General features: G+C 39.2%; 1 protein-coding gene across 4 annotated transcripts in view; it reads left to right on the top strand.

The window, feature by feature from the left end:
* Window positions 1–19,928, top strand: part of LOC121315478 (tyrosine-protein kinase fyna) — a 69,299-nt gene extending 49,371 nt beyond the window's left edge. The window contains exons 3-14 of one of the 4 annotated variants that reach the window (XM_041249590.1): window positions 3,077–3,333; window positions 4,422–4,518; window positions 5,605–5,703; window positions 9,228–9,331; window positions 10,064–10,213; window positions 12,489–12,653; window positions 12,932–13,087; window positions 14,188–14,367; window positions 16,156–16,232; window positions 16,840–16,993; window positions 17,113–17,244; window positions 18,519–19,928. In XM_041249590.1, coding sequence (XP_041105524.1) covers window positions 3,087–3,333; window positions 4,422–4,518; window positions 5,605–5,703; window positions 9,228–9,331; window positions 10,064–10,213; window positions 12,489–12,653; window positions 12,932–13,087; window positions 14,188–14,367; window positions 16,156–16,232; window positions 16,840–16,993; window positions 17,113–17,244; window positions 18,519–18,727 — 1,770 coding nt within the window. In that variant the 5' untranslated portion in view covers window positions 3,077–3,086 and the 3' untranslated portion in view covers window positions 18,728–19,928. The remainder of the gene's footprint in view (window positions 1–3,076; window positions 3,334–4,421; window positions 4,519–5,604; window positions 5,704–9,227; window positions 9,332–10,063; window positions 10,214–12,488; window positions 12,654–12,931; window positions 13,088–14,187; window positions 14,368–16,155; window positions 16,233–16,839; window positions 16,994–17,112; window positions 17,245–18,518) is intronic. The other 3 variants (XM_041249591.1, XM_041249594.1, XM_041249593.1) reach the window with 3 other exon arrangements.
* Window positions 19,929–21,561: the final 1,633 nt, after the last annotated feature.

Consider the following 21,561-nt stretch of genomic DNA (forward strand, 5'->3'; position numbering starts at 1 on the left):
GGATCGCTTATGGGCAGCAGTTTTCAAGTCTTTCCACCGATTCTCAGTAGGATTCAAGTCAGGACTTTGACTGGGCCACTCAAGGATATTCACTTTCTTATTCTTAAGCCACTCCAATGTAGCTTTGGCCTTGTGCTTTGAATCATTGTCCTGCTGAAAGGTTAATTTTTCAACATGGTTGAGTCTTTACTTGAAATTCACTACCTGACCAAGGAACCTCAGAGACAGGTGTTTTTATTCTGAAATCATGAGAATCATTTGTGCACCTGAATTAATTTAGGTCTGCCAAGGCAAAGGGTTTGAACACTTTTCCATTTTTATACAAACTCTGTTTTGGGATGGGTGGGGGGGGGGGTGGGGGGGGGGGGGGGGTGGGGGGGGGGGGGGGGGGGGGGGGGGGGGGGGGGGGGGGGGGGGGGGGGTGCTGATAATTATACTCTACTTCCTGCTGACTTGCGCACATTTTTCACTTCTAATAGGGGGGAATAATTGGATCGATTGGGGTGGGGGGCGAGAGTGAAAGAAATCCTAGTTTATAAGGCGTTCAAAGAAACTAAGTTAAACTATCGGGTGATTTTCAGAATTCAGTATGCTACTTCATAATAGTGCTGTGGAAAAACCATGGACCATTGAACAAGGAAGCTTGGCAAGTGTGGCACAATGGACTCCAAGATTCTAGGACCACCACTGTGGGTCATAACTGTTTATTGGGGTCAGTAGACAACCAACATCTATTACAGTGTGTGGGTCTCTTCAGCGTATTGTTGTATTTAAAACTAACGTGCCAGGATTGTGCATATTTTGACTATTTTTAAATGGTGGCCTATTTGGAGTCGAACCGTATTGTCTAATATGGAAACGGTTAGGTCTGAAGGAAACGTTTCATTATCAATATAACATTTGAAGGAAATCAGGATACAGCAGTAAAATGGGGACTCCCACCAGACCATATTCTTCCTTATTGTTTTAAGCAATAGACTCTTACTTAACATTTAAAAGGTGCATATGATTGAACAGTGTCACTGCCTGTGCAGGGATTTCAAAGCCTCCTCTAAAAGCCCTTCTCACTCTGTGCCTGGAGAGTAATTGTTTGTGAAGAGGCTCATCCCCTGTCACTACCTGTGGAGGGATTTCAAAGACTTCTGTAGTCGCCTCTAACAGCGCTTCTCACTCTGTTTTTGGGTGTTGGTAAATGCATGATGTGCTGGTTTTGTCCCAGGCAGGAATCAAACCTGTGACCTTGCAGCCTTGAGGCGAGTGTGTTTCCTGCAGAGCCACCAACACCCAGTTTTATTTGGCAAAGAAAAGTGGTTTACTGTTGTCAGGAAAAGGATTTTGTAAAGTGGGTGTGGTGTAAAGGAATCTTGGACCAAAGGCTCTTGTAAACTTGCATCTTTGGAGAATCTACTTTTTTCATGTAGTTCTCAAACCTAATAATTTTAAAAGGATTTTTGTGGGTAAAACAAAAAGAAAGAAAATATCTGGTCTGCTGAACATGTCTGCATTCCCAAATGTTTTCATACAATTGTAATTGAAATATAAATTCTGTTTGCAATTGGTTGAAGACTTCACAGTTTCACTATGAATTTCAAGCAGTAAGACATTAAGTGATTCTCTAAGAATGGGCAGGCTTTCAGAGACTTTGAGTACAGTATAATTAACAGCTTACCTTGAAATGATCATCCCAGAATTTCATTAACTGTGGATCAAGCATTTCCATGGAACGATGCTGTGCATTTATTTCAGTTGTGCCCTCCAGTGGTAAGACATCAGAACTACTTATTTTTGATTCCATGAATCTTATTTCAACTGTTTTTCAAATCCCAGTTTAGGTATTTTGGCCTTTTAAACAGTGCAATTTAAAAAGGGACCAGTATTCACTGCATTTCATTCAATCTTACCTCACCTCGCCCTGCACCTAGTCCAGGGTTTCAGAACCTCCTTTGTTTAGATCTATTATTAAAATGACCAGGTGCCAGGTAGTTTGGAAACCCAGGACTGGATGCTTGGCTAGTGTGGATTTCAAGCCATGTGTACTTGTGTGTGTTGTGTGTTTTGTTTTTTTACAGGTTTATTATAAAATAAGCCACTGCTGCTAAATACAGAGAAAGCCGGTAGTGTGGCCAGATCCTGTATCTTTAAATGGGTAATACTGGAGAGGATCCTTATGTTGAATCCATCTATCTTAAGGGTTAAGGGTTGGAATTTCATTCATTCAAAAAGGAAAAAAGTACTGGTTTTGTTTGAAGAAAACACCTATAGTATTCTAGGTGTTCAGGAGTGAGTTGATTGTGCAAACCAGCAGTTTGTCTCACTGTTCCTCTATATGTCTGCTGATTTCATTGTCTTTCTTATCCTGACTCTGTACAAAGTGTGTGTTAAGCTATTAACAGCAGCAGTGAATTGGTTCATTTGTTCTCATCCTGCTTTGTTGTTTTTATGAATTCTGCAGTTCTGTTCAATTTAAATCTGATATTAATTTGTATTCGAGGGTCTAATTTAGATAGTGTTTAAAGACTTACTAAGGACAAAACAATTTTATAAAAAAATTTATAATTTTCCGGTCTTCTTACCTGCTGGAATACATAATGTTGTTGTTTGCTGAAACAGTAGTAGAATCTCAAAACAGGAGGACTTGATTGTGATGGTATTATTTCCCTATTGTAGGCGTGGTTGAATATCTTATGTTACTTTTTTACATATCCAGAGACCTATATTCTGCATTAGTTCTGGTCTCTGATCAATTGGACTATAAAAAAAAAAAAAAAAAAAAAAAGAGTATCTTCAGAACCACTCTCCCAACTGTGAATAACCGTTGCCTGGATATTTGTTTCAAGAAGGTGTACCACATACCATGAATGTAGGTTGTGATGCCATATTGATCCCTGATTGAATGATCTGTTAAAGACTATATCTTAGAAAATAAAACTTGGATGTTTTACTGCATACATTGTGACTCACTTTTTCAAAAGTACTGCCACCTAGTATGTGTTATTAATGTCATTGATGGGGTATACAGGTAGATCTGCTACTGGCATAACAAGTACAGTGTTTGATCTCTCTTCTTTCTTTGCAGAATTTAGATAATGGGCTGTGTGCAATGCAAGGATAAAGAAGCAGCAAAACTAACAGACGAGAGGGACACCAGTGGAACCCCCAGCGCAGGCTATCGCTATGGTGCCGACCCCACACCCCAGCACTACCCCGGCTTCGGCATAGCCACAATTCCCAACTTCAACAATTTCCACGCACCCGTTGCTCAGGGGGTGACTGTCTTCGGGGGGGTGAACTCCTCCTTGCACACTGGGACCCTGCGCTCGCGGGGCGGGACAGGTACGATACACAGGCTCTAGGGGCTCCACAGTGCTGCTGTAGGTGTCAGTCTGGGGCATTAGCGCAGACCTGAAGTGTTTTTAAGACATTCTTATACATGGTTTTACTAATGCGTGGTACAAGAACGGGAAGCGACCTCTCAGTAGCAATCTTTTCCTTACAACACATTAAGAGAAGGGCAAGATGACATTCGACAAGTCATTTGGTTTAATCTCTTCACTTTGCTCCCCACCAGAGCTAGCTCTGGTACATATCAATCGTGCGCTCATGAATACAGAGAGACCTAAATAGTTCATACTCAATGAGATGTAATAATACAATCCAATTATTTCAAGTTACTAGTCTCTACTTGACAAAACTGGAAGAACATCCACTATGTTAAAGTACTGTATGCTCAATAATCTGTTTTGAATACAAAATACATATTGCACAATGTAAACTGCATGTTCAGAAATTGTTAGTAAAAGATGGGGTTTTCTGCTACTAAATGATTCCTTCTGACATGCTTGGCTGGACGTGATGGCCCTACACACAGTTAACAGTGGTTTGTCTGACTGTATTTCCATTTCCACTGTCCATAACACCCAAGCGCAGAGCTACTTTGTTCAGGGTACTGCAGAAGGTTTAGCTCCTCTTGCAGGCACTGTGCTCCATATCACTGGGCTTGTATTCCATAACTAAACTGTCCACCTATCCCCCCCCCCCCCCCCCCAATCCTGAGCTGCTGGTCATTAAAAACCTTTTGTTCAGGCTCGCGAGACTTTGTGCTTGTGCCAGGAAGTTCTTAGCTTGCTGCAGTTTGTTTTGTTTTTTTCCTGTCAGAAAAGGAAACCAAAAGAAGTTGCTCACAATAGAGTGAAATTATCAGACAAATAAGTTAAGACATTGAAAGACAGAAATGCCATCTTTTAGCATTACTACTTATTCCACCATTGCATATATATATAAAATGAATAGTGTATATAAAACCCGCAGATAAAATGTTTTAAGCTGTAGTTTCTTAAATAACTGAATAATACACTTGTTCCTCCACCTTAAGTCCTTCTGTTAAATGCCTTCTTGCTAACGATGCTTTTTAATTGCTTTAGGGGTTACTCTATTTGTGGCACTTTATGACTATGAAGCCAGAACTGAGGAGGATCTTAGCTTTAGGAAAGGAGAGAAGTTTCAAATACTGAACAGCACGTGAGTATGGGGACAAATTGTTATACTTAAATTAAAAAAAATAGATATTTATTTTGTTTCTTTTTTTCTATTGACCCACAGAACAGCTATAGCACTTGTTTTAGTGTGGATTTCCACACACTATTCCATAATGTATACCCATAATGCCCACTTAGAGCATTCTTAGATCATATCTTTGTGTGATGCTGTCACCTGCAGGAGTTGCAGTGACATTAGTTGGAGATAAATTCAGTGCTTACGTGGTGTGTTTTTGTATCTTGTTGCATTTGTAAACAAAGAATCTACGCTATTTTGGAGGTGTGTTTCAAGCTTATCAGGAACATCTATTTTTGGGTTTACCTGAGGGTCTTTTTGCCAGAATAGTAAACATGGTGAATAACAGCAGAGAAATAAACAGTGGAGAAACATACAGAAAACACATAATAGGAAGTTAAACAGGAAAGAAGTTAACTGCTAGGAACATATGAAGTACCTCTTTTTAATGTTCAGTATTTGTGTTTTCTGGGTTGTATTGGTTATAATATTCCAGGAGGTATAGCTGGAGCCCATTTTGACACGGGATCACATAATGACAGTAGTAGTAAAGACTTGTGAAGCTTCAGAACATTTACAGCTTATGGGGACAGTACAACACTGTCACCGCAAACATTTTCCATAACACAGCAGATATGTTCCCATAGTAGTCGTACCTCTCATAACACAACCAGCACCTGCTAGTTCTGGCACCGACATCCTGGTAACAGAACTGCAGGAACCACTCCACCTGTTATTATTTTATTTCTTTGACAACCGCAAAATAAACCTCCTGTTAAACATCAAACAAAATGTGTCTTAATTGTACAAATAAAAGTGGACAGGTACAAAACTCTTTGGCTAACAGTTTCAAATATGCAGTGTTAGTTTTTATAAACAAAAAAGCATAAATACAGCACCAATGTTGCGCCCAGCACCAAGAGCTTCAGTAGGCCACTGCAGGGACATTTAACGCCATTAGTTGTGACTGTATATAAACACTAGATATGCTGTGAAACCTGTTGGATTTGTCCTCCTTCACTCTCATTCAGTATGATTCTTTCTGTTTCTCAGTGAAGGGGACTGGTGGGAGGCCCGGTCTTTGACGACAGGAGGAACCGGCTACATTCCCAGCAATTATGTGGCTCCTGTGGACTCTATCCAAGCCGAGGAGTACGTTTTTTTTTTTTTTTTGTTTACCTGCTAATCTCTACAAATGGAAAAGTGATATTTAACATTGATATTTTATTTTGTGTTTTGAAGGGGGAGGGTGATTGAGTCCTATGAGGGAGAATTGGAGTACAGGAATCTTCCTTAAATTTATATTTTTTTATATAGAGAAAATAAATAAAGGAATCAGCTGCCTTCTCTTCAGCCTAAGCCTCTACTTAGTGAACATCTGGCTGTGTTTTACATTTTCTTCCCCCAAGATTGCTGGGTGGGGAATGTTAGGTCATGAATTTGGAACGTTTACAACCTGTTACAATATTGTGTCTTGTTTTCGATTAGTGTACCATGAGCAAGTGGAAAGGCCCATTGTCAAAATAGAGCATTTTGAAACAACAGACTTAGTCCTTTTGGGTCTGCTGTGCTTTCTCTTTCACAGACGCTGCCATGACATCATGCTAACTATTAGTAGTGAGGTTTGAATGAATAAAGAGCGTTCTGCTTGCCTATTTCTTAACCCAATCTCGGTGAACAAAAAAAAAAATATATATATATAATCAGATTTAATACATGAAAAACGGCATGTATAACACGAAGGTAAGATAACCAAACAATATATATGTTGCATCATTTTCAACACTCATGTTCCTGGTTCCTTGATGATCAAAGCTTGAAATGCATATATATGTGTGTATATCTCTGTGTGTGTAATATATACACACAAACACACAGTGGCTGTCAAAACTATGCTCCCCCCTTGGACTTTTCCACATTTTATTGTGTTAAAACATGGAATCAAAGTGGATTTAAATATAAGTTTGCCACTGATCAACACAAAAAAAAGTCCATAATGTCAAACTGAAAAATAAAATCTACAAATTATTCTAAATTAATTACAAATACAAAACAGAAAATAATTGATTGCATAAGTATTCACCCCCTTCAGTCAATATTTGGTAGAGGCACCTTTGGCAGCAATTACAGCCATGAGTCTATTTGGATAAGTCTCTACCAGCTTTGCACATCTGGACACAACAGTTTTTGCCCTTTCTTCTTTGCAAAATTGCTCAAGCTCGGTCAAGTTGGATGGGGACCTTTTGGTGAACAGCAATTTTCAACTCTCCGCATATTCTCAGTTGGACTGAGGTTTGGGCTGGGCCACTCCAGGACATTTACCTTTTTGTTTTTAAGCCACTCCAGTGTGGCTTTGGCTGTATGTTTGGGGTCATTGTCCTGCTGGAAGATGAATCTTCTCCCAAGTTCCAGGTCTCTTGCAGACTTCAGCAGGTTTTCCTCCAGGATTCCTCTGTACTTTGCTGCATCCATTTTGCCCTCTATCTTCACGATCTTTCCAGGCCCTGATTCAGAGAAGCATCCCCATAGCATGATGCTGCCACCACCATGCTTCACGGTAGGGATGGTGTTCTCAGGATGACGTGCGGTGTTAGGCTTGTGCCAAACATAGCGCTTAGCGTTGAGGCCAAAAAGCTCTATCAGACCATAGAATCTTCTTCTTGGTCTCAGAGTCTCCCACATGCCTTCTGGCAAACTCTAGCCGAGATTTTATGCAAGTCCCCCCACTCTCATAAAAGCCAGTTTTGTGAAGCAATTGCTGCCGTATGCACAGTGTCTCCCAGCTCAGCCATGGAAGACTAACTCCTTTAGAGTTGCCATAGGCCTCTTGGTGGCCTCCCTGACTAGTGCCCTTCTCGCCTGCATACTCAGTTTTTGAGGACGGCCTGTTCTAGACAGATTCACAGTTGTGCCATATTCTGTCCATTTCTTAATAATGGACTTTACCATGCTCCAGGGGATATTCAATGCCTTGGAAATGTTCTTATATCCTACCCCTGATTTGGTGCTTTTGAAGAACCTTATTCCGGATTTGCTTTCAATATTCCTTCATCTTCGTGATGTCGTTTCTGTTAGGAAATGTACTAACCAACTGTGGGACCTCCCAGTGACAGGTGTATTTAACCTGAAATCATGTAAAACACCTTAATTGCACACAGGTGGTCTCCATTCAACTAATTATATGACTTCTAAAGACAATTGGTTGCAACAGAGCTTATTTAGGTGTGCCATAGCAAAGGGGGTGAATACTTATGCAGTCAATTATTTTCTGTTTTATATTTCTAATTAATTTAGAACAATTTGTAGATTTTATTTTTCACTTTGACATTATGGACTTTTTTGTGTTGATCAGTGGCAAAAACTCCTAATTAAATCCATTTTGATTCCATGTTGTAACATAATAAAATGTGGAAAAGTCCAAGGGGGGGTGAATACTTTTGAGAGCGTGTGTGTGTGTGTGTGTGTGTGTGTGTTTTAAAGAATATATTAAAATTTTCCTATTTTATTGTTTTGCTAATATTAACTGCACTTGTTTAAGTTTGCTCTGTTTTATTGTGACATCCTAAATGCATCTGTACCCGTACATGCATCTGACCTGTCTTTCTGTTTGCCATTTTGGGGTTTTGCATGTATCTATAGAACTGCTTTTCAAATTATGCACGCTTACATTTTAAGTCTGAACGTTCAAAGGGTATTCTTTAGAACAAACTATTGAGTAGCCTATTTTGGGTGTTTATTGAAAACCCTGTTTTTACATACAGAGAAGCTCTTCAAGTGTGTGTATGGGAGTGTGCTTATACACAAGGTACGTGCGTGGGGAAAATCTATTAGAAAACAAATTACAGGCTTCAATGAGGTCTCTTTATTATTGCTACTGATATAACTTACCATGCTGGTGTAATGCAGAGTTATAAACTATGTGCATATATTCATCATTAAACAGGAACATAAAATACCATCCCCTCATACATACACACATTCAGAAACTAGTAAAACTGCTACCAAATAATTCTTCAGAAAAAGAAGCAACAGCATTTCATGCTATTAAAGTCTGTGCCGCCGCCTTAATAGCTCTTTCTAAGGGCTGGAATTGCAGCCCCACTTTAGCTGGCACCCTCGCACGATCCAAAACCTCACTTGAGCTGCTATTTGTCAGATTTTCCAAAGACTGGATGGCTTTGTAAAGTAAGATAGAACCCACTGTTAGCTAAGCTGGAAAGAAATGTGCATGGTGCTGTGTACAGATCTGACTGCAGTGGATTGAGTTAATGAAAAGGTGGTAGATGTCGATGAACATTATTACATTATGTAGAAGGATAAACATGTTCATTATAAAGCAAAAAAGCGGTTTTTGTTTTTTACAAATACTTTTTCATTAACAGTTTTTTTTTTTTGGTTTAGTATCCATATGATTTTTCCTGTGTCATCCATCCATAAGAAGTTCTGTTACCAATACATTTTGTACATTTAAAAAAAAAAAACTGCAACTTTGGAGAAAGCAGTTGGATTGCAGGTATCTGCAGGGTGTCTGGTTGTTGCTGGGATCCAACTGCAATAAATAATTTGGTAGAAAGTAAGACCAAGGACCAGATGAGACCACCAAACTCCTGCTCCATGAGCACAGACCCTTCAGCGGGACGACGAGTCATGTTGTAATGTGTCTCATCCCGTCACAGGTGGTACTTCGGTAAACTTGGCCGTAAAGATGCCGAGAGACAGCTCTTATCCAGTGGGAACTCCAGAGGTACCTTTCTTATCAGAGAGAGCGAGACCACCAAAGGTAATGAGAGACAAGCGCAACATTAAACTGAGCTTCACTGTGACAAGCAATCCTTGACATCATTGGCGAATGCAAAGGAAGTCTCTTGGGCCGCTTTTCTGACCATATCCTTGTGATCAAGTGCAAACATGCACGGAGGTGCAAAGTGCAAGCAAGGTTTATGAAACTTGTAGGAGGGGCTGTGATCAAAGCATATGCCTGAGATAATCACATTGTTAACACCACACTCTGCATGTACTCATGTACAGAGCAATTAACCAGCAACTACTTAGCAAGTGTTACCCATCATTTAATGGCTTTAGCTGGGGTCAGCTTAACTGACCTAAATCGTGGAGCTTTAAAAACGCTACTAAGACTATTCACATTGCTGAATTAAGCCTATGAGGACAGTGGCATTTAGACCGGTCACCATTTAGATCAATTGAACAGACCCCACTGAAACATAAGTTGGGTATTTTTTGTTGGTCAGTCTAAAACATGAACCAGAGCAGGGAATCAGTCATAACCTGTAGTGACCCACCCGTATTGATTATCTGCTGCTGCTATCCTATCACTCAGCATGCACCTCATAGTACTTTTTATTGAATTTTACAGAAGTATCACTGACAACTGCCATTGACAGATAGAAGACAATAACAACAAGCAGTAATGTTCTAAATCCATAGAATCTATAGATTTTTGGGTCACCTGCATTTTAAATGTTTTTTTTTTTTTTTTTTTTTCTGCGTTCAGGTGCCTTTTCCCTCTCCATACGTGACTGGGATGACATTAAAGGAGATCATGTTAAACACTATAAAATTCGCAAGTTAGACAGTGGTGGGTATTACATCACAACCCGAGCCCAGTTTGAAACGCTTCAGCAGCTGGTGCACCACTATTCAGGTAGGTCTGAGTCACTGAAATTAACAGGATCAGCGCTATCCGACTTCCCAATCTGTATCTCATGTCCAGGAAAGCTTTTCTTGAGACACTTTTGACATCGTCATCTTGTGTAGATAATGTGTAATGACATTGTTTTAAAGTGGCATTGTTGGGAGGTATTTTCAGTAACAAGCCTCAAGCTAGCCTTGATTTTTCAATCCTCTTTGCTGGGTTTAGTGAACAGGCCTTTAATCAGAAATGATAGGATTCAGATCTTGTAAGATTTCCAACATGAGCCATTTAAAGCATCACTAATAAGCTAATGTGACAATAAAAAAGCACTTAATGGAAGTTACTTTTAATTATTATTATTATACTGTTAGGGTTGCTGTATTGTACAAACAGAGGCATTTGGCATTTTAAACCTATTTCTATTACACCAGTTAAACTCGGTTAATAAAACCTGTATTTTGTAATGGCTTATTATTTGAACAAGGGTTAATCCTTAATTGGCCACGGAGTTTGACATGACAAATGCGATTAACATTCGTTAAAGTTGTGCCCATAATGAGATCTTAACTTGACGTTAAATCTGATTAATGCTAATGGAATATTAATTGCTGAGATCTAAACATCATCTGAAACTTGAAGGATCAGATTTTTGTGTTCGGTTAAAAAATCTGAATCTGACATGCTTGCCTGAAAGGGCACCAGTGAAATTAAGACAAATGGTAAATATGAATAAGGCCCATTTGAGTATACAATAAAGTAATTTGTATTTAATTTATTTAAGAAAAATAAAATAAAATAAATCGCTTCCTGCAGCGACAGATGGAACTGGAGTATTGGTTTAATGCAGACACTAACAGTATACTCTATTTCAAAATTTGAAATAAGATTGCTTATGTTTTATCGGAGGTGCCATCTGGTGGCCAACCTGTATTACAACAGTACTTACTCCCTTTCAGTGCTGAAGTGGTTAATGCCTTCCCTGTTCAGCCCAGACGCACGTAACTTTAAGAGTGTATATATAAATAAAATATATACTCAAGTTATTTATTTATTAAGGTTGTTTTTAAGACACCATTGTTAAAGAATCCAAAATTTACAGTGATTTTCTCCTGTCTGATGCAAGGTTCTCAGAGCTAATGATTGACAAGTCAAGGTTGCCGGTGCATAACTGATTACAGATGATGGTGCAATGCTGTTTAATATAACAACAAGAGATATGGTCATGTTTGTCACTGCATTGGGTTTGCTATAAAAATATATGTGAAACTAGTTCAATAAAATTATATTTTTAATCAATGTGTAATTGCATTAATGGCTTCTTGCTTTGTCCATTTGGAATATTGATCTATTTTAGTGCAGATAAGTCATAAAATGTATGCTTGTACGACACATTTAACCCAGATACAACCAGCTCAAAAGATATCCAGCCACTTCACAGAACTAAAATAACTGCATACAATGTAACATGTGCTTGTGTCCGTGCTTTTAAATGACTGCAGTGCTTATTGTATGTGTTACAAGCATAATAATAATTGTCAGGGTAATGTAATTATAATTTAAATGTATTTCTACAGGAAAGATACATTTTATCACCACCTGCAATCAGTTTGAATGCCTTGTTTAGTTTTCACAGTAACTAGTGTGGAATCCTGCTGATGCCAGTCGTGTTGAGTGTGGCCTCCTCGACAGTCTTTGTGCTCAGTTCTTCAGAACTATAATCCCATGCTGTGCTGTCATCCATGGCCAGCTTTACTGTGGTGTGGCATTTTTAAAAGACCATTTTGATAACCTGATAAAACTCAGCTTGAAAAAAAACTAATGCAGAGCTAAAAATGGTTGGAGTAATTTGAGATTTCATACTTGATAAAGGATCCTGCAATGTCATTTAAACATCGTAGGCTTCTAATGTTGGTGATGGCAACATTATGACCGCATGTCTTCATGGCATTCTATTCTATGATGGAGTTTAATTATCGTAAGATTTCTGTCGTTATCGAGTTTGCGTACCATAAATGCTTACTTGGTCAAATTCTGTCTTCCCTATTCAAATCCATCTCGGCTGAAAGTCATATCTTCTCCGTCCAGTTTGTTATGTAAAGTTGAAACAACGTTTGTTTTGATTCTGTTCTGGTTTAGGAACTGACAGTTCTTTGTAATTTTCCCTGTTAAACGATGTGTCCTCAATTGTCCAATGCTGACTTTTGCTCTCTAGCTGTTTGCTGTATGTGTTGTGTGTCTCTCTCTAAAGCGCTCTCCACTCCTATGTGCTTGTGTCCACTCTCAGTGCGCGCTGCCGGTCTGTGCTGTCGCTTAGTGGTGCCCTGCCATAAAGGAATGCCGAGGCTGGCTGACCTGTCTGTCAAAACCAAAGATGTGTGGGAGATCCCTCGGGAGTCCCTGCAGTTGATAAAGAGGCTCGGGAATGGGCAGTTTGGGGAAGTTTGGATGGGTATGGAGATGAAACACTACAATACTCTAATCAGAGGCAAGATGGAAGGTGGAGATCGAGAGACACTAAGCTATAAACACAACTGACTGCGCAAAGATAAACGGCTGTCAACGATGTTTGGAGGGGGCATGCCAAGGTTCATATCTTAAATAGAGATGGACTAAGGAGAAATCCTGTAGTCAGAGTGTGCTTCAGGTGATTCACCTTCCATCTGCCTCTGCGCATGTTTCATTTATTGATCATAAATCCTTTTTTTGCCTTGCGTTCATTCTTTATAGACAAAGCTGATGGTTTGTGCTTTAATTTAATCACTGTGTGCCTGAATAATACACCACAAACGGTTGGACTGACTAAAGATGCATGGGAAGTTGCAAGAGAATCTCTTCTTTTGGAAAAGAAACTGGGGGCGGGATGTTTTGCTGATGTGTGGTATGGTAAGAGAAATTCCATTGTTTTATAGAGGTTTGTTTCAATTTGACACCACCATCACTGTGACCTGCAGAAATGATTACTTATTCACAGATAATGCCTGCAGGTAATCACTCACACTTTAAAAGAGAAAGCACAATGCAGTAAAAAAAAAAAAAAAAAAAAGTTATTATAATGTGGTTATGGTTATTCTGGATATATGTATTGACTTGAAATGCAAAAAAAAAAGTGGAGAACCTGGAAGAAAGGGCATAATATATAGATGTGTGTGTTTTGAAAGGAGGTATGACTGCAGTGTCAAACTGGTTATACAGTAGCTGAATACTCCCTGTTGCAGATATACAATACATAATAATTTGCACTTCACAACATTCCTAGAATGTCTGTGACAATACCATCTCAGTAGAGATGTCGCTGCCCTGTCTCTGTATCCGGACAGCACCTCGCTGGCGTAGTTTCAGGAACTAACTTTGTGCGAAATCCTTTAATGGATTCAGTGCCTATAACCCCAGGTTTGAATTTGAATTATGAAAGCATTATCTTCACTGCGTCTTTTTAAATACACCAGAGTAAAACAGACAACTGGTGAAAGGCTTTTCTTTTCACATATTAAAGTACATACAGACTGTTCAATAAAAATGTACCGATACGTGCATGTGCTCACCAAGCATGAACAATGGGTGTGTCCATTTCAAAACTGAGGGGGTTGCAAAAAAAACAAAGCGCTTTAATTGATTTACTCTGGAAACTCTAACTGGTGCTTTATTTTCAAACTGGAAATGGATACAAACCTTATGATGGAAACACGTTTTAAATATAACGTATAGAGTACTTGAGTAAGAACCATTACAAACACAATGGTATCCGTTTAATTGAAATGTCACTTTAAAAATGAACACTACTGCTACTGTTACTACTAAAAATAATTATATTATAGCCATTCTTGTAAGGTTAAATTGGACAGGCCTCAAGTTCATTGCTTATCTTGGTTCAATTTATGTTGAAGTACAGAGTCTAGATATACTAAAAGCAATGTAATAACAGTGCTGGATGGAGACTCCAGGCTGTCCTGTGTTGCTGATTGCTGTGTTTTATACGATGACAGGCACCTGGAATGGCACCACTAAAGTGGCTGTGAAGACCCTGAAGCCGGGCACCATGTCTCCAGAGTCCTTCCTGGAAGAGGCTCAGATAATGAAGAAGCTGCGGCACGACAAGCTGGTGCAGCTGTACGCTGTGGTGTCCGAGGAGCCCATCTACATCGTCACAGAGTACATGAGCAAAGGTCAGTGTGCACCGGGACGCACCGTGAGACGTCCCTGATCCTCAGTAGTCCTGTGCTCATTCATTATTGCACTGCCCTGGTTAATAGGATGGAAAAATAAAATCACTTTATAACGCAAAACACAAACTGCGTTGTTAGTATACTTGTATGCATTTGTATTACACCTGACAAGAAATAATACAAAATAAAAAAGCAGTGCCTCTGAATATCTGGGCTGATAACATTTGAATATGGGCTGGTTTTCCAGTTGGCAATGTTTAGAAATTCTGTCGGACATGTGGACAAAAAATCACTCAAGGGTTTAGTGTAGTAATTTGAAATGGGATTACACCAAATGCTGCCCTTGCTAAGTGTGTATTTACCTTTTAAAGCCACCTGCAGCTTAATGTAGTAAACATATTGGAAAAAGAGAGAGAAGCAAGGCAGGACTGATACCAGGCAATTACTGTATTATGAAAAGATCACAATATTTTCATTGCTTCATGGCACAGCCCAATGCACATACAGAACTGGCTGTACTTGAAGGGTTAGCTGCCTCAATCAGCACTGTGACGAGAATATCAGTTAGGTGAAGCAATATCGATTTTGTAAGCTTGGATAAGTGAATTATGATTTTAGATCATTAAGGCTTATTCACACCAGACATGTCGGGGCTCTGCAATATGAGGTTATTATATGTTCCACTCTTGCCAGAGGCTATGTGACACAGAGCTGCACTACAGCAAGGATGAAAATATTCCATCTCACCATAAGAAGGCGTGGTCTGCTTGATCAAGTGCACAGGATGGGAAAATTTTATTCTGAATTCCCCATGGAGAAATGTAATACTGTTCTGATACACATTACGCTATAGGAGCTGCAATCCTGACTATTCAGTCCTCGGGCTCTCTCCCAAGCAGAAACTGCAAATCAGATTCTTAATGCACAGATCTGAGGTTTCTAACTAGACCTCAATTGGCACTCTGTGAATCCTGAAGTGTGGCTCATGAGTAGAACCCAATCACAAAACAGGAAGCTTCTAAACAAGCATACTGGTGCTCATTGTAAGTCTCTATAAACCACGGAAGTAGACAGCATACAAACGTGGCAGCAACAGCCGTATCAGCTTGATACACTGGAAAGTTTATCAGAGGGGCGAGACGTCATTATTTATTTTTTTTAAAATGATTCCTATGAAGCGTGTTGGCTGGACACTGTTTTTGTCATTTGTGACTCCACCCCAGCTACAAAGGCAATTATGGAGATAGGTGAGGACATGGGGTGACATTTTGGCACTTTGGTTGTAACAGTAGATATGACTCTATCATGACATTAAATACTGCATTAAAACTGGACTGATGTTCGCAACTAGCCCAATACTGATCAAGGCATGGGGCTTGCATGAGAGTCGGAGTGTACATTCATTTGGTCTGATCCCTCACCATAGTGTAACCATTGGAGGATTACACTCTCCCATCCCTCTTGCAAGAATTCAGCTCAATACAAAGCAAGCAGAGCAATAACAAAAGGGCGGATGTGGCAGAGGAAAGATTTGCATGAATTACAGTGAACAAGAGCATGCAAGCAGGCAGGTATTCTTAGGCTAAAGGTGTGTCCTGTACTACAGCATGCCTTGTATTATCATGAGTCAAGACTATAGGTCTGTAGTGGAGGAGACAGAGGAGAAAGCCTTACATTGAATAAAATGGTATCCCAAAACAAAGTTTTGATATCTGTTCATCACACAATGTAATCCACTCTAACTGGTTTTCAGGTACGATAGTCACAAAGTGAACATCTTTATTTCAGGAAGTTTGCTAGATTTCTTGAAAGATGGAGAAGGGAGGGCACTGAAGTTGCCAAATCTAGTGGACATGGCAGGACAGGTGAGTTCTTAACCTTCTGATTGAAAAGCCTTCCAGGAAAGACTGGGACATTTTCCAAAAAGAAACCGTATACTTCTAGTGGCTTCAAAGTGATAGCAGCTAACAAAATAATTCCCTGAATGTTCTGTGGCAAGCAACTGTATTCCTGATATAGGATACAAATGTGTACTATTTAAAAAAAAAAAAAAAAAACATAATTGATTCTAAAGCATGGTATCTGGTGCGACACTCTGCTAAGAAAATATATGTTCGCATGACTCACTTTCACCTGGAGTTTAGAGTTGTTCCCCAGACTGTCTTTCCTGTCAGCAACAACCAGCTGCTAAAGATGGACATGCTTTGCGTCCAGAAAGATGCATTGCCCCCAGACAGTATGGAGGTACAATGACATGCAACAGGTTTCCTAGAGGGCAAGGCAATCAAACTGAGAACATCCTTACCTAGTGTAGTATCAGATGTCCTGTTTTAAAGTGAAAATATATGTATGTATATAAAATTACCGGTAGGCTAAAACAGCCCAAATCACCCAAAACATAACTTTGGCGCTATGGGTTTGATTCTCCACTGTGGCCAGTGGATTTTAAAGCATGAGGTCCTTCTTTTCCAGGTTGCTGCTGGCATGGCTTACATTGAGAGAATGAATTACATCCATCGAGATCTGCGGTCCGCCAATATCCTGGTGGGGGACAACTTAGTGTGCAAGATTGCTGATTTTGGGTTGGCAAGACTGATAGAGGACAATGAGTACACTGCTCGACAAGGTAGCGCCTTCACTTTATCTAGGTCTCTTTGCTCATTCACTCCGGGAGTGACAAAAGTTTTGATTTACTTGCCCTATTTCATATGGCATGGTTGTGATTTTCTCGCTGTTCATTTTTAGGTGCAAAGTTTCCAATAAAATGGACCGCTCCAGAGGCTGCACTCTACGGCAAGTTCACAATCAAATCAGATGTCTGGTCCTTTGGAATTCTCCTTACAGAATTAGTGACAAAAGGACGCGTACCTTACCCAGGTAAATTTTTTAAATCATCTTTAATAGTGTTTCACTTTTATTAGCCCTGTATCCAGAGAAGTAGCCGATAGATAACCAAGGCGCAGTATGTATATGTTTCACACTCAGATTGTACATTAACAATGTCAGTAGCAACATCCACAGGTGAATGCGGAGGTAGCATTGGCAGAAAAGTTATTTGTATTTTTATTTACATGGTAAGTACTGACAGTATATAAAAACCACCATAGCATGTTCATTCAGGCTCACCTTGTATCACAATGGCAGTGCAGCTGAAAATGAACAAATTCCTTAATTCTCCAGCGCTATCGGTCTGTCACTGTGTGTGTTTAATTATTGTCTTCATTTCAAATCAGTGATAGTCATAAAGGTATGTGCGAGAGCATCTTTCTAGAATAGAGCAGCTACTATCTCGTGTGTGTTATGTTTTGTGTGTACAGCACCCTTTGCATTGCATAACTCAGATAGGCATTAACTGTAGTAAGCAACATCATGTCAATTTCTGAAATGCTTCATAGAATGTACTTGAATACACAAATAGTGGTACTGAGACACTGTCCTGCAGCACTATGAGTGCTTCTCTGGTTTGTGGGTTACCACATCTGACATGAGACAGATATTTTACAATACCACACCAATATCCTGTGCATCTTATTAATGTTTCCCTGACTTGGTTTCTTCTGGTATTTTGTATAACTGTGTAAAATGTACACTGACTAAACAAAAATTAGAGTGACAACAACCCACAACACATTTCTCAGTGCACTGCTGCCGTGGAAACACACAAGTCTTGTCCAGTTTTTGTAGTTTGAGTCACTGTAGCGCATCCCTGTTTCCTGTCACCTATACGTTTCACTTGTCTTCAGGCCTAATGCATCATGACCTGTTGAGCTGTTGTGCATTGTGGTCGTGGTTTTCTGAAAACGTTTCTATTCGTCTGCGTTGAAGGACGGTTTCATAGGAAACCCTCCTATCATACCCCTTGTGGAGTCAGAGATGCTTCTGCTTTCTACACAGCTTTATAAAGGACTATTGGCTCACAACATGTCTATGACCATCTGGATATCAATTTTTACAGATTAAGGGGTTTCAAATTGTACTTAAAATTTACTTTGTGTGTATTTGAGTGCTGTCGATGGTAACAGTTGCATTCAATACTGGTTGTCCCTCCCCCCACCCCCATTCGTATTGACTATATGCACTGACTCTACCTACCTGTAACTATTCCAGTTCAATATCAAACCAAGACATTTTGCTGTTCCTTGTTTGCACAGGAATGAATAACCGCGAGGTGCTGGAGCAGGTAGAGCGGGGATACAGGATGCCCTGTCCCCAGGACTGCCCCAGCTCACTTCACGAGCTCATGGTCCAGTGTTGGAAGAAGGACCCCGAAGAGAGACACACCTTTGAATATCTGCAGGCCTTTCTGGAAGACTACTTCACCGCGACCGAGCCCCAGTACCAGCCTGGAGAGAACCTCTGAAGCCCCCTCCCTCCCCTTTGTTTGTTCACTTTCAGACAGTGCTCTTCAGGTGCATCCCTTGTAGCTTCCAGTGCCATGACTTTTTGCCTAAAAAAGGGGAAATTGCCCAAACCTGCAAAATATGAGACGTGTACAGCATCCAGTGATTTCAACCTTTGCCACCACCCTTTTAAACACCTGAAAAAATGAGAATGGCTAAAGGACAGTTTGACCAAGAGGTGTTGAGGGTACTTTTTTTTGGGAAACGGTTGGGGAATATGAAGTGATTATAAAGATGAAATGCCTATATTCAATGTAAATAGTATTTGCTTGTTTACTTCTACCTTTGGTCTTGTGGGTTTTTTTTTGGTTTTTTTAAACAATTAAAGTTAATTTTTTCTAGACTTCAAGTCTTGATGTATAAGGAATCCACTGCTCTTACTTTGGCTTTTTGTAAACTCTTTGCATTTAAGTTAATGTTGCAATATTATGCTAGATAAGATGCTCTGTTGCCTCAATTCCCAGTTTAAAAAAAAAACAAACAAAAAAACACTGCTTTCCAGAGACGCTTTTACTGCAATTTTAAAAAGAAATCTCTTGTTTTATTTTATTGTCCAGTCAATAACTTGCAGATGTTTACTTTTGCCATTCGTGTGGTATTGGATTCAAGCATGACAACGTCCTCAAATAATATTGCACTGCTTTTAATTTTGTTTGACTGTTTCCTTCTTAAAGTAAATAGATGTATAGCTAACGTTGTAGCAATGTTATTTTAAAAAATAACTACATTTATATTACAACCAAATGTAAGAATGATTTATTTTCAACATCGCTCTCCCTTAAAAAGGTCAGACCATACAGAATGGTAACTGTCATTTTAACTGGAATAGTGGAAGAGTACTTCTCTCCACTGCAAGTATGTATACTGAACTGATATGAGGTCTTTTTAAAAGATGCATGATTGCATTTAATCGTCTTATTATACCTTGTACAAAGGGTAACGTTTTGAATCATTCCAACTTGTGTTCGTTCTTTAGTTTTATACATAACAAAAGAAGTGTTTACAAGCTGTGCTCCTTGCAATCCGTGTCATCATGATCCTCTGTATCTGCTTCAATCACTGTGTTACCATGCCTACCTTTCTGAAACCGCAGATACAGCACCTCTCCATTGGAAAACCACTTGGCTGACCATATTTATCAGATCAAACTTTTGTTACATTTATAAATATTTAACCAAATACAAAATTCACTTGTTTGAGTTCCTGTTTTGTTGTTTGTTTGTTTGTTTTTCCTCAATTCTACTACACTGTGGTTCAGAATGCTCTTAACATTTCTGGTATTCATGTCTAGTTGTATTTATTATCACTTATATTTGCTTTGTTTTTTTTTCCTTTTTATTTGTAAACATTACTTTTTATTAACTCAATAACTCCTTTTAAAAGCAAGGTAAAAACATTTTACATGGTTCTGTTTAACAATAGACTCCTTCGGATAAAGTAAAGTTTCATGAAAGAAAAAACAATAATAGTCTTGTACAGTAGCTGATTTGCAATAAAGCACATTGACTGACAGTGTGCTATTGAAGCTAATACACACACCTTGTTGTATTTTCGGGAATTGCTCGTGCAGTTTAGATTAAATTTGGTGTGGGGGTTATAAGAATCGTGAGTTCTTGTCTCCAATTGATTGGACTACTGAAATATACAGCCAGGGAAATAGAGACCTACTTCTTAAGTCTTTTTTTTCCCAGTTGAGTGGTTTGTAGAGCAAGTAGATGCCTCACAGTTGAGCAGAACGCCAAAGTAGTTTAGCTCAAGTTTCTTTTATTTTTCAAATGCTTCCTTTCATGTTACGTACTATACAATCTATTGTCTTGCTTTGTCAATATTTTAAAGTGAGTCAGCCCGCAGGCTCCCTGCCAAGCACTGAAACTGCACACTGATGATGAAACCTGAGACACCCCCCGCTTGACATGTATCCCTGATAAACTGCCTACTAAATCTATAGCAGTCTATAATCCCACTCGCTGTTTTGTGGGTTCTATGTTTTTATTAAAGCAGCCATAATATGTTGCCATGTTCACCTGGTATCTTAGATTAAGCTGAATCTGACTTGAAAGAGCAGGACATTGAAAACATGAAAAAAAGTTATTCTACACATACAATAACATTCAGGGTGAATGAGAAAAGACGCACCAAGGGTAAATTACCTTATTGGACTAACCCTGCGTTTTAACTGTGTAAATCAATGTCAGAAGTATGTTTTTTGGTTTTTTTTTTATGTTTTATCCTTTACAGACTTTATCCCAAAATCCCTGGTTTTGTTTCTTGTTTATTTATATGTCACAATAAGCATTGAAATTCATCATTTTACAGTATATTACTGGAGGAGGTTACCGTTGTGCTGTATTGTGAGCATGGGCTAGTGTAATTCTAGTACTTTAACAACAAAAGGGGCATACTCTGATCTGGCAAAGAGAGTGATTCCACATTTAATATGCTTTGTGTAATGTCTAGATAATGCCACCTGAACCCTATTCTCTATGCAATTTTGATAACCACAGTCAAGAAAGCAGACGCATGTAATCAAAAAAGGATGGGGGTTTATGGTTTGTCTGAAAGGAATTTCTTTAACAGTTTTGAATGCAATGTGTTTTTAGTTTTTTCTTTTAAACATTCACAATTTAACCAAACAGATTGGGATTACATAGATATTCCATCCCAGGTTAACAATTCTCTAGATCAGGGTCCTGGAAGGCTGGTGTCTCTCCTGGTTTTTGTTTCAACTGTACACTAAATGGATTAATTGGACCAATTAAGCTTCTAATAAGCACTCCATTGGTCCACTTAAATA

The sequence above is a fragment of the Polyodon spathula genome, chromosome 5 (genome assembly GCF_017654505.1).
Source record: "Polyodon spathula isolate WHYD16114869_AA chromosome 5, ASM1765450v1, whole genome shotgun sequence".
NCBI classification, from domain to species: Eukaryota; Metazoa; Chordata; class Actinopteri; order Acipenseriformes; family Polyodontidae; genus Polyodon; species Polyodon spathula.